The sequence below is a fragment of the Tenrec ecaudatus genome, chromosome X, assembly GCF_050624435.1.
Source record: "Tenrec ecaudatus isolate mTenEca1 chromosome X, mTenEca1.hap1, whole genome shotgun sequence".
Lineage (NCBI taxonomy): Eukaryota > Metazoa > Chordata > Mammalia > Afrosoricida > Tenrecidae > Tenrec > Tenrec ecaudatus.
In genome coordinates this window covers 75,539,284-75,554,685 of record NC_134548.1, presented here as the reverse complement: position 1 = coordinate 75,554,685, position 15,402 = coordinate 75,539,284, and the positions used below count along the sequence as shown (strand labels likewise).

General features: G+C 37.3%; 1 protein-coding gene across 2 annotated transcripts in view; it reads left to right on the top strand.

Annotated features, from left to right (window-relative positions):
• Nucleotides 1-15,402, top strand: part of OPHN1 (oligophrenin 1) — a 369,115-nt gene that overhangs the window by 153,867 nt on the left and 199,846 nt on the right. For both annotated transcript variants that reach the window (XM_075538125.1, XM_075538124.1), the window contains exons 13-15: nucleotides 3,227-3,260; nucleotides 3,795-3,857; nucleotides 5,492-5,566. In XM_075538125.1, the coding sequence (XP_075394240.1) occupies nucleotides 3,227-3,260; nucleotides 3,795-3,857; nucleotides 5,492-5,566 (172 nt within the window). The remainder of the gene's footprint in view (nucleotides 1-3,226; nucleotides 3,261-3,794; nucleotides 3,858-5,491; nucleotides 5,567-15,402) is intronic.

The window sequence follows — 15,402 nt, the reverse complement described above, 5'->3', positions numbered from 1 at the left end:
CCAGGTCTCTGCATGTATTTAGAATAACTAAGAAGTTAGCAGAGGAAAAGTGGTATGAGTACTGTCATCTAAAGAATATGAGTACTGTCATCTAAAAAATATCCCAATCCCTGAATCCTGATGCTTAACTATTACACAGCTGTGATGTTTCCCTAAGAAAATGCTATGAGGATCCTGAAGACATTTATGTAACATTTCCTTCTCTTCCACCTGCTGTCTCTTTAGGTGTTTAAAAACTGAAGGGTGGCCTTTTGTGGAGAATAATGTTATAACATGAAGCCACTGATTTTGGATCCTGACCAATTTGATTATGGATAACTTAAAAAAATCGATGTGTAAAAGTGACAACAAGACTAGACCAACACAGATATTTCTGTCATATAAATACCCATGTACACACATGCAAAAATGTTTTCTCTTAAAAGGAGAAACTATTAAGTAAATATCTGACATGATTCCTACAGCCTTACACCACTAATATTGCTGCTTGAATACACTCTCACAGCACTCTATTTCGATGGCCACACAGAACTCATAGACAACACTCACAATTGAAGGTGTTGTCTTAGGGCAGGTGATTAGAGAAATCCAGAGACACTCATATATGTGCAAGAGAGAATTTTATATCAGGAAGTAATTATGCATCAATAAAATACCAAAGCCCAGTCCACATCAAGTCCATAAGATCAATATTAGCCCATATGTCCAGTATTAGCCCATGACTTCCTCTTCAGACTCATTCAACACATGCAATGATGCCGAATGCAGGACGATCACAGGCCGGTGGGTGGAAAGTCCTGTAGATCCAATGGCAGTGGATGTATCTCCAGGGCTGTGGCTTCTATCAGTGTGGCTCCATGTGGCTTGTCAAAAGGATTATGAAACAGAGAGAGTATCCCACCTATAGGGAGGAAAAAGGGAAATCCCAGAATCCTCATAAGAAGGCCACACACACAAGGAGGGATCACCAGGCTATGAACTGATTGACAGACTAAACTCCACCCCTTTATTCTTTTATCAAGTTGACATGAAATTGTGTAATCACCACAGGTGTTTATTATGGAAGTTAATAGGTTACCATAAGTCAGAATCAGGAAACAGTAAGGATACAGTCATTGGTCCATAGTAACACCTCTCCTTAGCCAACAGCCAACTCTCTTTCCAGCCCTTAGTCTCTCAGCAACATGGTCCCTTAGAATTCGTTTTCATGGGCCAAGAAACCAGTCCACCTTTTGCTCTGTCACACTGTATCACAGGTTTGGGGTCAGATGAGGAAAAGGTACTCCATAGTCTCAGCACTGCTCTGTGTCACAGTCTCATTCAGCCTTTGTCACTGGTCTCAGGCAGCCGTTGCCACTTCCAACAGAGATCTTAAAGGTGCTCTTCCATGGGCCTTGGGGTTTCTCTTTCTGTTGCTGCTTCAAAAATATCTCATTTTTGTAGGGGGTGGTGGTGGGAAGGTGGGCAAAGAAAACTGATGGATTCCCCTCTGTTAGCACAGTCCCACTAAAGCATTTGGTGGGAGCTAAAGAGGCTTGGGTAGAAGAGCCATATTAAGAAATTTCACTCCGTCCTAGTTTCCTCCCCCTGGCTTAAAGAGTCAAAGAAGATTGTGGGTTGAAGAAAGAACGAGGCTAACTTTATCCATGTTATATAGTGATTTTGAGGTCTAAGGAATGAGAAACACATGCCCAAGTTTCATGATGAGGGTGAGTGTGGGTCTAGGATTACACTATGAACTAAAGTATTTTCCCTTTAGTTTCACTCTTACTTATCCATCACAACGCCCACTTTAAGACCGCTGGGGAAATCTTGCTAAACTCATGGATCTCTTTTAGGTAGGAATACCTTTTCACAGAGAAATACCCATAAATTAGTCTTTGAGATGGACAGGTTGGTATCTGGGACATTTGTATTCTGCCCAGGGATCCATGAAAAATGATGTTATTTTTCTTCTCATATTTTATCTCAATCATAAAAATATTCAATGATTTATTTACATAAATAAATATCTAAGATGGGTAGTGTACCTTCAGCTGTTATGAAGCCCAGTGCAGTTTTCTCACTGTCCTTGAGTCCATTTGGACTTATAGTGACCCTATAGGGCAGAGTAGAACTGCTCCTGTGGGTTTCCAAGACTGGAATCTTCACAGGAGTAGAAAACCTCAGCTTTCTCCCTCAGAGTGGCTGGTATTTTCAAACGGTTTACCTTGTGGTTAGCAGCCCATTGTGTAACCATTACATCACCAGGTTTCAGGGAGTGTTACTCCATCTTCCTAAAACCTAGACAAGATGATTCCGATATGAACAGTTGGAGAGTTCCCAGAGCAATGTTTCTTTTTGTTAAAATCCTCAAGTGTAATGGTTTTGATGACCTGATGGTGCCAGGCTATCAAAAGAGATAGTGTCTGGGGTCTCAAAGGCTTGAAGATAAACAAGCGGCCATCTAGCTCAGAAGCAACAAATCCCACATAGAAGAAGCACATCAGCCTGTGTGATCATGAGGTATCAAGGGATCAGGTATAAGGCATCATCAGAACAAAAAATTCTTACCATAGTGAATGAAGGGGGAAGTGCAGAGTGGAGACCCAAAGCCCATTTGCCAGCCACTGGAGATCCCCTTGCAGAGGGGTCTAGGGGAGGAGATGAGTCAGTCGAGGTGTGATATACACTGATGAAAAATACAACTTTCCTCTAGTTCCTAAATGCTTCCTCTGCCTGCCCCCCCCCCCCCCCATGATCTGAATTCTACCTTGCAAGTCTGGCTAGACCAGAGGATATATACTGGTACAGATAGGAACTGGAAACACAGGGAATCCAGGGTGGATGATCCCTTCAGGACCAGGGGTGTGAGTGGCGATACTGGGAGGGTAGAGGGAGAGTGGGTTGGAAAGAGGGAACTGATTACAAGGATCTACATGTGACCTCCTCCCTGGGGGACAGACAACAGAAAAGGGGGTGAAGGGTGATATCAGACATAATTTATAAATTATCAAGGGCTCATGAGGAAGGGGGGAGTGGGGATGGAGGAGAAAAAAGAGGACCTGATGTCAAGGGCTTAAGTGGAGAGCAAATGTTTTGAACACAATTGATGTATGTATGCATTGTGATAAGAATTGTATGAGCCCCTAATAAAATGTCTTTTAAAAAGATATTATATCTTCCCTAACGATCTCTAATGATTCACAATACCTATGGTTCTTTTTTTGTTTCTCTTCTTTTGTAGATCTACCACAACCCCATAACAAAACAGGAAGAAAGTGAGTCAGTCACAATTAAGTTCTACTGACATTACAAACTGTCAATTGCCCAAATCACAATAAATGTTATCATTTATAATATAATACTGATGCAGGATTGTATATGGTTGCCCCTGTGAAATTAAAACCTGATCTGTTTTTAATGAGATATATCTGTTTTAAATGTGCCTGTCAGTTAAAATAAAGAAGTCACTTTACCTTAACTTATGGTGAGGATAGTAGTAGAAACATAAACACGTATGTTCTTCTTCTTGTGAGCTGAGCACATGATAGGTATTATATTCATTTTCAAATGAATGTTTCAAATTTGATGCATAAAACCTATATAAAAGCAAACAGCAAGCTGAAAACATTTTGATATTGTAAGAGTTAAAACTATAAACCTCTGAATAAAAGGACTTTCCTTTAGCGTGATTGGGGAAAAAGGCTAAGCCCCTAAGTCTTTCACTAGAATTCCTTTGCATGACCATTAAATGTTTGGTAGGCAAGGTTTATTGCAGTAGGTCTAATTCTACTTTTCTTTGCTTGCAACAGTGGAGCTGAATGAAGTAGGATTCAAGTTTGTCAGAAAGTGTATCAATGTCATTGAGACCAAAGGTAAGATGTGAACAATACCTTCGGTAACATTCGAATCTGGTCACTCTGATTTGATTCTGGGGTAATTTCTCTAAAGTAGCAATGATGTCATCTATTGGGTAGGACCCATCTTAGGAAGGTACATTATGAACATTCAGTCCTTGATACAATTCGTAAACTTTCAGCAAATTCTACATAAATGGTATTCAGGCATATTTAGATAATTTGTGCTTTCATGCTTTTAAGGAGTAAGAGATACAAATGGCTTTTAAAGTACTCTGACAGAGTACTAACCACTCCTCAAGTGGAGTTATGATTACTGCATTGTTTGCTACATCCAATTTTTGCTACAATATATATTGCCTTCAAAATTTATGGGGCAAATTTAAACTCAGGTAAATGTGAAGCCAGCCAGTATAGCAACGATGAAACATACGACTTTCCTCTAGTTCTTTAATGCTTCCTCCTCCCTCCCTCCCCCCCCACTATCATGATCCCAATTCTACCTTATAAATCCGGCTAGACCAGAACATGTACTCTGGTACAGATAAGAACTGGAAACACAGGGAATCCAGGACAGATAAACCCCTCAGGACCATTAATGAGAATAGTGATACCAGGGGGGTCAGGGGAAGGTGGGGGAGGAAGGGGGAACCAGTCACAAGGATCTACACATAACTCCTTCCCTGGAGGATGGACAACAGAAAAGTGGGTGAAGGGAGACATTGGACAGTATAAGACATGACAAAATAATAATATTTTTAAAATTAAGGGTTCGTGAGGTAGGTGGGGCGGGGAGGGAGGGGAAAAATGAGCTCAAATAGAAAGAAAATGTTTTGAGAATGATGATGGCAACAAATGTACTTGACACAATGGATGTATGTATGGATTGTAATAAGAGTTATATGAGTCCCCAATAAAGTGATTTAAAAAAAAACGTGGAGCCAGCATTTTTCCTAATTAAGAGTATTTCCTGGTTTCCCTCTGAGGACATTTAGAATGTGGCCAGGTGTAGCTAAACCTCTTTTTTCTTTGAAATATTGCCTCCACCTTTTTCAGCATATGTGAAGGAAATGACCCTTCCTTTACATCTCCTTACTCCAGCCACCTCCTTTTTGGTTTTTTGTTCAAGGAAAATTTGAAAGTTGATATTTCATGTGGAAAATTTTATTCATTGAATCCTAGCTTCCTTCTAACATGGAAGCATTATTTTCAGTCATTCATTTAAACATAAATCTTCTATTTAATATAGAGTTTATTCTTTCTGTCTGGTACAACCTAAATGGCAGTCTGAATAATTCGGACATATGCCTATTGCATGGAAGGACTGACAAAAAATGGAGAGAGTAGATTAACCTTTTCTTGTGTTCTTTCCCCTAGGGCAGCGGTTCTCAACCTGTGGGTCACGACCCATTGGGGGAATCGAACAATCCTTTCATAGGGGTTGCCTAATACATCCTGCATATCAGATACTTACTTTATAATTCATAACTGTAGAAAACTTACAGTTATGAAGTAGCAACGAAAATAATTTTGTGGTTGGGGGTCACCACCACATGAGGAACTGTGTTAAAGGGTTAGAAAGGTTGAGAACCACTGCCCTAGGGAGAAGAAAACTCCATATAAACAAAATTGACCTGACTTTCTTTCCCTAGGCATCAAGACAGAAGGGTTGTACCGTACCGTGGGCAGCAATATTCAGGTTCAGAAGCTGCTGAGTACCTTTTTTGGTAAAAATTTTACCTTCATAATTCTTAATGGGAGGAGATTATTAGAAAGAAAGTTGACATTAAGGAAAGGGAAACACTGGAATATTTCTTTTGTTGCTATTTTTATCTTTTATTAAACAATGTTTTGCAGCCTAAACTATTATCTATAGGCAAAGTTTCTATCACTCCTAACAGAAACTCAGTACCACTTAGACAATTATTCTTTATTCCTCTTTTGTTTGTATACATTCACCTATTCCATATAATTTATCTAAGTGGGACCATAAAATTTTGTCATTGTGTGTCTCACTTATTTTACTGAATTAAGTTATTTTTAAACTTATTTTTTTGTGTTAGCATGTATTACATCCCAATTTCTCTTTATGGCTGAATAATATTGTATGCATAATACTGTATGTATGTTTACACACATGTGAGGATATTTTCAAAAGTATTGCTTCTGGAGTTCTAGTTAATACATGTACAGGTTTTTTACCAAACAAAACACATTTGAACCGGTCTCTGCAAGTTTTGTTCCATATTTTTTATGCCTTTTTTTCTGGGAAGTCCTGATATAATCCCTTATAGAACAATTGGCAGTGGTAGTTGAGTACAATCTAGCTCTAGTCGTGGAGATTGATGTTCCCACGGGCCATGTATATTGGACCAATTGTTTCTATATGTCTTAAATTTCCTTCATTTTCCTTTTGTTTTGTTTTCTTTTGTTCTTTTGTTCAGACTGGAAGAAACCAAAATTTGTGCCTTAAATGGCCATTCACAAGCTTCTAAGGCTCTAGTAATTACTCACCCAAATAGGATGTACAGCTTTGTCTTTCTGTATTGTTATGCCAATTGAACATGGTGTCCCCAAGACCATGGTCCAGAACCCCAGCCCAATGATTTATTCCCTCAGATGTTTTGTGATACCTAAGGAATTTTCATAGCTTTGTCCCCTGTACATTGTACCTCATTCATGGATTTATTTGCACCAAAGATAAATAACCATTTTCAGATATCTACTGTCATATATATGACACTTTCCCTTTTCTACCCAATCAGCTTTCTAATCTGTCCTTGCAACTATTTGTGTTTGTAGTGCTTCATTCTAACAAGATTGGATTTGTAATAGTGTATACCTCTATTGTCTTTAGCTCTTACACGCCTCTCCATGTCTTCTCTTGCCTGCCTCCATCTTATTTTGCTGACCTTTATTGTATATTGCCTTCCCTCTCACCCAAGTTAATAAAAGTCAGGCTTACAGGTCAGATAGACCAGGACCCTTATTGACAAGTCTGGACATGAACTCACTCTCATGGCTCACTTTTAAGCTAAACAATAGACAGGTCTATAAGGTGAACAATAAGACTAGTGAGGTACTCGCACCTTAGAAGAATAAACCAGTTGAGATCGAAAGGAAATTATTTGCACAAATAGAAATTTCAGAAGAGTTAGGAAAAAAGATTGAATGGAAGCAGGAAACACAGGGAAGAAGTGAGATAAGTGATGCTGCATTGTGGGAATTGCAATCAATGATCTTAAAAATGTGTATGAATTATTTAATACAAAACTCTTCTATTGTGTAAACTTTCACACAATTCATAATAAAAAGTTGAACACTACTATCAACAACAAAAATACGATCTCTGTAATTAGTAGATGGCGTCACACAAATTCTCTCGGTAGCTTGTCCTGATCTCATTAGGGCAACATCAAAATAAAAAAGGATCTGAACAAGCGAGTAATTTCTGAGGGGTCAGATCAGAAGGTTATGGTGACTGATATTTGAGTTTCCAAAGGAATAATCCTGGTAAGTTTTTTTTCTGAAAACATACTGGATGATTACAGACACTTATAAGGAAGTTTTCAGAAAATTGAAAAAAAAAACATCACTGAGAAAAAATTGAGGACAATTGCATAGAGGAGTTTTTTTCCCCCTTTGTTACAATTCATTTGTGTATTCTCCTACGGTAGCAAAGGGTGTCTGAGAAGAAACTCTACCCTGATCTTGCCACATTCGGGCAGCTTTTGTTCCTCAAACTACAAAACTTTAAAACAATGGTTCTCAACCTTCCTAATGCAGCGACCATTTAGTACAGTTCCTCGTTTTGTGGTGACCCCCAACAATAAAATTGTTTTCATTGCTACTTCATAACTGTAATTTTTCTACTGTTATGAATTGGGTGACCTCTGTGAAAGGGTCGTTCGACCCCTAAAAGGGTCATGAGCCACAGATTGAGAACCACTACTTTAAAAGGAATATTATTTGAGCCCCCTGAGGATGCCAAAACAAATATTGATGTGGTGTAAATCCAAAAATTCTTCAAGGAAGAGTTACGAGAAATAGAAGCCCCACTTTCACTTTCAGGAGTGTCATGATGTAGATTGAGGCTATGACAAGAAAGAATAGCTTCACATTTTGATTTTTTTTGCTATGATTTTATAGCAGACCATTTTGACTTACCCTTATAAACATATGCAGTGGATTATAATTTTATATAATTAATATAGATAATTTAACATTCATATTTAACTGGGTGAATTTACTTTATATATTTATATAATTGTGTGGATAATACTATAATATTTAAGTAAAATTTATTTCTATATAAATTTACACATGCACACATACATGTTTATATATGTGGTTGCAATGAGTCATACTCCACTGGATGACAAGTAATTTGTAGATCTTGGGTAGTGCAAATGGTTGCCATGTTTGGATGCTAAGTAAAAAGTTGGTGATTCAAGTTTGTCCAGAAATACTTTGAACGAAATGGTATGTAGAAGTAGAAAAATGGAGTAGATCATGCCAAACCTTGTGGAACATAGTTTTTTCTAATGCACATGGGTTGTCGTGAGTCTGAATTGACCCAATTACAATGAGATGTTTAATAGTATGTTGTTTAGTTTTTGTCACACTCATATGAGAGGGCTTCAGAATTTTATGCTGAAATTGAATGAAAAGATAATGAATTATGGCAGCGGTAGTGAGGTTAAAATAAAACACCTTATCGTCTGATCTCCTTATTGACTCAGTTTAAGGTTGTTTTAGTTTTTTGATATGTTCTGCCTTCTTCTGGCTTGATGTTTTTCTCTGCTTTTTCTTTGTTAATTTTTTGTTTGTTGCTTGTTTTTTATGATTTTCTGTATGTGAAAACCAGGGTAGGTGAATATATAAACAGTAACTGTGTTAATAATTACTTAGGGACATGACAGGGGAGGTTGGGAGGAAATGGGAAGTTAACAAGGAATACGAGCAAGAAGGAAATGTTCTGAAATTGATTGTACAGCACTTCTTAATGTGATTGAACTATTAAATTGATGCTATGTGAATTACATGGCAATAAAACTATTATAAAAGATAATGGAATCTTTTTACACAATTTGAAACCCCTCCCTACATCTGTTAGATGTATTTGGTTTATAGTGTTGTTTAAGTTCTACTTCTTTGTTGATCTTCCGTTTAGATGTTTTATCATTTATTGAAAGTGTTATATTGAAGTCTCCAAACATTATGGAAGATATATGCATCTCTTTAATCCTATAAAAGTTTTTGTCATGTATAGGACTCTCATTGCATGCATATGTATTTACAATTGCTATAGCTCCATGATTAAGAAGGACACCCCTTATCCAGAAATATAATGTCATATTTCTCTTATAACAGATTTTGAATTAAAGCCAATTTTGTCTAATATTGGCATTGTCATCCCAACCTTATTTTGGTTACTAAAACCAAATCTATAGTCATTGAATCAACTCTGACCAATAGTGACCATTGGGTTTCTTGGCCTTTAAATATTTACACAAGCACCTAGACTCATGTTTCTCACAAAGAGCAGCTGGTCGGTGTGAACTGCCAACTTTGTTAGCAGTCCAATACTTACCCAACAGAGTCATTCTTTTTTTAAAACAACAGCTTTACTGGTATGTAATATACATGTATTATAATTCCATAGATTAATCCTATTAAAAAGAGTTGAACAGTCCACATTTTAGAACGTTTCCTTCGTCCTTGTACTCATTGATAATAGTGTACTTATATTAGTGAGTATTCCCTTGTCTGTTGTGTCACTGCTAAAGGCTTTTCCCATTCTGTGAGGCCTTGTTTTACTCTTTTGATGAAATCTTTTGATGTGCCTCAGTGTTACATTTTTAATAGGTCCTGGTCATCTATTTTGTCTTCTGCGGTGTGTCCATGGTAGTCTGTGTATGCCCTGCAATAGTGTCCTTAAATTGGTCCCAATTTTCTTGATGGTTCTTATAGCTTTTAGGTTAACATTTAAGTCTTTAGCTCATCTTGAGTTCATTTGGTGCATGGGGTGAGCTGTGTATCTTGTTTCATTCTTTTGCAGAAATAGATCCAGTTTTTCCAGCACCAGTTTGTAAAGAGTATGTCTCTTTTCCATCTAATGGTTTTTGGTCTTTTGTGGAAAATAAATTGTATGTAGATGCTTTTATTTTTGCGTTTTGTATCCTGTTCCATTGTGACTATGGTGGCTGTGTAGTAGGATTTTAGGTAGGGTAGTGTCAGGCCTTGTTCTTTGTTTAAATGAGTTCTTCGCTTATGTGGGTTTTTTACCCTTCCCCATATGAAGTTGGTTATTAGTTTTTCCATATCTTTAAAGAAGTCAGAGCTTATCCTTATTTGTTTTCCTTTGTAGGTAACTGTTATTTTTTTTTCTGTAGATGCTCTCAAGACTCTCTCCTTTTCTTTGAAGTTAGACAATTTGAGTCTATCCTATTTGGAGTTCTTTCAGCTTCCTGATAGTTATTGTCTCCTTTTTGTGATATTGGGGAAATTTCCTCACATGAATTCTCTTACTATTTTCTTGTTTGTTGTCTCATTCCAAGATCCCAGTGAAATGTAGGTTCTTTCTCTTGATGAGATTCCACACGAGTCTCAAGACTTCTTCAGATTCCTTTTCATTGTTTCTTTGGTTGACTGTAGTCATTGTGTTTATCTTGAAGTTCACTGATTTGATTTTCCTTTTCTTTCATTCTATTCTGTAGTTATTTTATTATGTTTTATTTCTGTAATCTCATTTTTTAATCTTCTGGATTTCTTTAGGGTATGAAGTTTTCAGTTTAGCTATCTCTTCTTTTGTTTTCAAAAGTGATCCTATTGTCCTGTTGTGCCCTTGGAGAAAGTAATGTGGTGGGATGGTCTGTACTACCTGCTCCTATCTGGTCAAAGGTGTAGTCACAGATTTGTGGGTAAGAGCTGCAGTCTGGAGGGTGACACTGTTCACCAAATAATGAAATAAGGGGATGCAGAAGTCTAGGTGCCAAGAGCTTGCCCCTGATTTGGCAGAGGCCAGCTTCATTTAATGTTAGGTAGTGTGAGATAATGACTAATTCTTACCCAGAGAATGGAATCTGTCTTGGGTGGTTGTGGTATGCCTGAGAAGACAGGCAGCTGCCTGGGGTTGAGTGATCAAGAAGAGAGTCCCTGTGAGTCTAAAAGGGTAATTAATCCATTTACAATATGATAGAGGCAGAATGCAAAATCCAAGGAGCAAGAAAGAATTCCCCTGATTTGGGTGGTGGCCGTCACTTCCTTGGATCAAAGGGAACTGCCTGCCAGATGTGGGAGTAATGTGGGTGTTGGGAGGAAGGGGCTCCAAGGAAAGAGATTGAAGTGGAACTGGGGATCCATAGAAGTGGGAAATTATACTACTTGTACTGTGACGGTTTCCATACCAGGATGGCCACAAAACCCATCTTCCATGCAGGAGTCTGCAAGGACAGCCAGGTGGGGGACTTGGATGAGTGAGCTGGGATGGGGCTTATGGTCAGGAGGAGAGCCAGGCACTCCTAAACCATACCAGTAGGAGTCCATGGTAGGGAGTGGAGCAGAGAGATTAGGTCTGTGTTGCTGAGTTCTGAGATTTCCTGGGAAGAAAAGGGGAAGAAAAAGAGAAAGAGCAAGCCAATAAACAAGGAAATTATTTTTCCCCAAATCTTGATGCACCCAGTTTCCAGGTTGAGTGTCTGAATTCCCAAAGCAAGGACTCCTACCTGCTGGGCTCTCTCTGGGACTTGCAGAGGCTCCTACTGTGTTTGCTATCTGACCAGAGCAATTTTTAAGTCATATTTCTTTGCCTCATTCTTTTAATTTAAACCTATTTGTGAGTTTGGAGCTGAGCTGAGTCTCTTGCAGACAGTATACAGTTTATTGGGTTTTAAAAAAATCCATTCTGTCTATTCCATATTTTGATTGAAGAGTTTCATCCATTTATTTGAAATATCTACTGATATAAAGTTTATACCTTTATTATCTTGATATTTGATTTTTGTGCATGTTATACTATTTTGTTCCTTAATTTTACAGCCCTACCTTCTTTTGTTTTATTACTTTAAAAATTGAATGGGACCATTTTAATTTTATTTGCATGAATCATATAATTCAGTCAGTATCTCCTCCTACCTCCTTACCCAGACCCATATGGAAAACCAAGGTCATTTGGTGGAAGTTACAAAGGCTGTGGTCAGAAGAGCTATATTAAATAATTCACTACATTGCAGCATATTTAAGAAAATTATCCTGAGAAGGAAAATGAACCAGCAAACCCAAGCAGTTTCATGAACTCCAAGTAGAATAAATTTGAAGAGTTCTTGACTAAGACAACATGAAACTTGAAGATTAAACGCAAGGATATAACCTTGAAATCAGCAAGAGGAAAACACAAAACATACTGTGATAAGACTGAAGTTCTGGTGGTGAAAACCTTTATGTGTTGGGCTGCAATCTGCATGTTCTGAGGCTTCATGTTCCTGTAAACATTCAGTCTCAAAACACCGAAAGAGGTCACTATGAGTTAGCATTGTCTCAGTGGTAGCTAGTTTGGAATTTTTGTTGATATGATTAAATGTTGACATTCGTTGGCACATAAACCATTTAGACCTGAAAGCAATAGAAAGCAATGATGGGAAAGAACTGTCAATCCAGCAATACTATCCTTCAAATAACAAGGATGAATTCAGGTCATTACCACATAAACAAAAATTGTGAGAATTTGTTACCTACCTTGAAATAAGTGCTCAACAGTATCATTCAAATGGAAAAGATGAATCATTAGACAACTATCCAATAAATAAAAGAAATAAATGTAAGAAATAAATACAAAGTTTTCCTAAATGACACAAAGTATACAATGATATGAAAACTAGAGAATGGAGGAGATAATTGGGATTAGAATTTAAGTATGTTAACATTGTCTTTAACTGTTGTGTATGTTACTAGTTATTTGTATTTTACCTATTAGTATCAAGGTAGAAAATTGTTGTAAATATATTGTCAAATGTACAGTTCATTGTAATCACTACAAAAAACACTTCAAAAATATACAGAGAAGGAAAAACCCAGATAGAATCAATCCAAGAACTCAAAACAAATAACAATATAGGCATTAAAAAGACAGGAAAATTATGAGACACACAAAAACCAAGTAACAAAATGACAAATGTGTCATTCTTTAAAAATAATTACGTAAAATATAAGTGGATTAAAACTTTGTATACACAAGGTAGAAAGTGGGAGAATGAACACGAAAACATGATGTGACCCCACCCCCCATCATGCACTATCTACAAGAGATGCATATTAGACCTAAGGAAAGTGAAAGATGGACATTAGACAAAATAAGCTTTATGAAAAAATATTTTTATAGAAGATGTAGAAGGACATTATACAAGAGGGCTTAAAATATTCATGGAAAAATCTCATCTTTTAATTTCATTTTTCCATCAACTTTTGGAAGCACCCTCTTATATTAATAAAAGAGATACTCTAGTAATGGAATATGACAATCAAAAATATATGAACTATCAATTGACAAAATACACAAAACACATTGATAAAACTGAAAGGAGCAATAGACAACTTTACAACAATAGTAGATTTAGCACACCATTGTCAATATTTAATCTATACAGATCAGAAAAGAGATAGAGGGCTTGAACAGTACCATAAGCAAATTAGATTTAATAGATTGGTATTACAGTTACAGTATCAGGAAAATATGCACTTTTCTTTAGTGCAAGTTCATAAAATTAACAGACAAATTTTAGAATTTCAAAACTATACAAAATATCTCCTTGACTATAAAATAGTAATGTTTGGCATGTATAATACAGGAAAAGACAGAAAATACATAAACGTATGAAAATTAAATAACATTATTAAACATTGGATCAAAGATTAAATTAAGAGTGAAATTAACAATAGAAAATATTTAGCAATATATGTCTGCATCAAAAAGATGAACAAGCTCAAATCTAGATTAAGACTGCAACGTGACAATCTAAGAAAAAGAGCAAACTTCTAGAAAAAGGAAATAATAAACACCAAGGCAGACAGAAATAAATTAAAACATTTTTTAAAATGAGTGAACAAGTGAATTTGCAGAATAAGAATCCTCAGTGAGTCCCACTGTACGGTGAGTAAATATTATAACTGTTAGAGATTGAATTCTGTGTTTTCAACACAGAATTGTATCATATGTCCTAATCTCTATGCCTGTGCTTACAATCCCATTTGGGAATGGGTTATTTTTGTTATATTAATGAGACAGGATTAGTATAACATGTATTTTGAGTCAATTTCTGTTGAGTTTTAAGAGATTAAGCAAGCAGCAGAAAGCCAACTGAAGGTCATCAAGAGCAGAAGAAAGATGTCTTCAGCTGGCATCCTGAATTCAGACTTCTAGTAAGAAAATAACATTTTGACTATTAAAACCACCCATATATGCTCTTGTTATACCTTCATAAGGTAACTAAGAAATTAACTAAACCAGTTGCCATTGAATTGATTCTGACTCAGTAATTCTGTGTTTGTCAGAGTGGAACTGTGCTCTAAAGGATTCTCAGTGGTGGTTTTTAAAGAAATCATTTTATTAGGGGCACATACGACTCTTTTATCATTTTATTAGGGGCTCATACAACTCTTATCACAATCCATACATACATCAATTGTGTCAAGTACATTTGTACATATGTTGCCATCATCATTCTCAAAACACCTGCTTTCTACTTGAGCCCTTGGCATCAGCTCCTCATTGTTCCCTTCCCTCCCCATGCCCCCTGCCCCCTGAACCCTTGATAATTTATAAATTATTATTATGTTGTCATATCTTACACCATCCGAAGTCTTCCCTCACTCACTTCTCCATCCCCTAGAGAGGAGGTTATATGTACACCTTGTAATCTGTTCCCCCCTTTCTCCCTCAACTTACCTCTACCCTCACGATATTGCCACTCTCACCACTGGTCCTGAGGGGTTCATCTGTCCTGGATTCCCTGTATTTCCAGTTCCTATCTGTGCCAGTGTACATCCTCTGGTCCAGCCGGATATGTAAGGTAGAATTGGGATCATTGTAGTGGGGAGAGGGAGGGAAGGAAGCATTCAAGTACTAGAGGAAAATTGTGTGTTTCATCGTTGCTACACTGCACCCTGACTGGCTCATCTCCTCCCTGCAGCCCTTCTGCAAGTGGATGTCCAATTTCTCACAGATCAGCCCTGGGTTCCCACTTAGCACTCCCCCTCATTCACAGTGCTATGACTTTTTTCTTTTTGGTCTTTGATGCCTGATCCATGATCCCTTTCATGCACTGTGATCTCACAGGCTGGTGTGCTTCTTCCATGTGGGCTTTGTTGTTTCTCAGTTAGATGGGTCCTTGTTATCTTCCAGCCATGGTACCCCAGATTCTATATCTTTTGACAGCCGGGCACCGTCAGCTTTCTTCACCGCATTTGCTTATGCATCCACTTTCTCTTCAGTGTTCCTGTCGGAGTAGGCTGATATGCTTCTTCCATGTGGGCTTTGTTGTTTCTTTGCTAGATGGCTGCCTGTTTA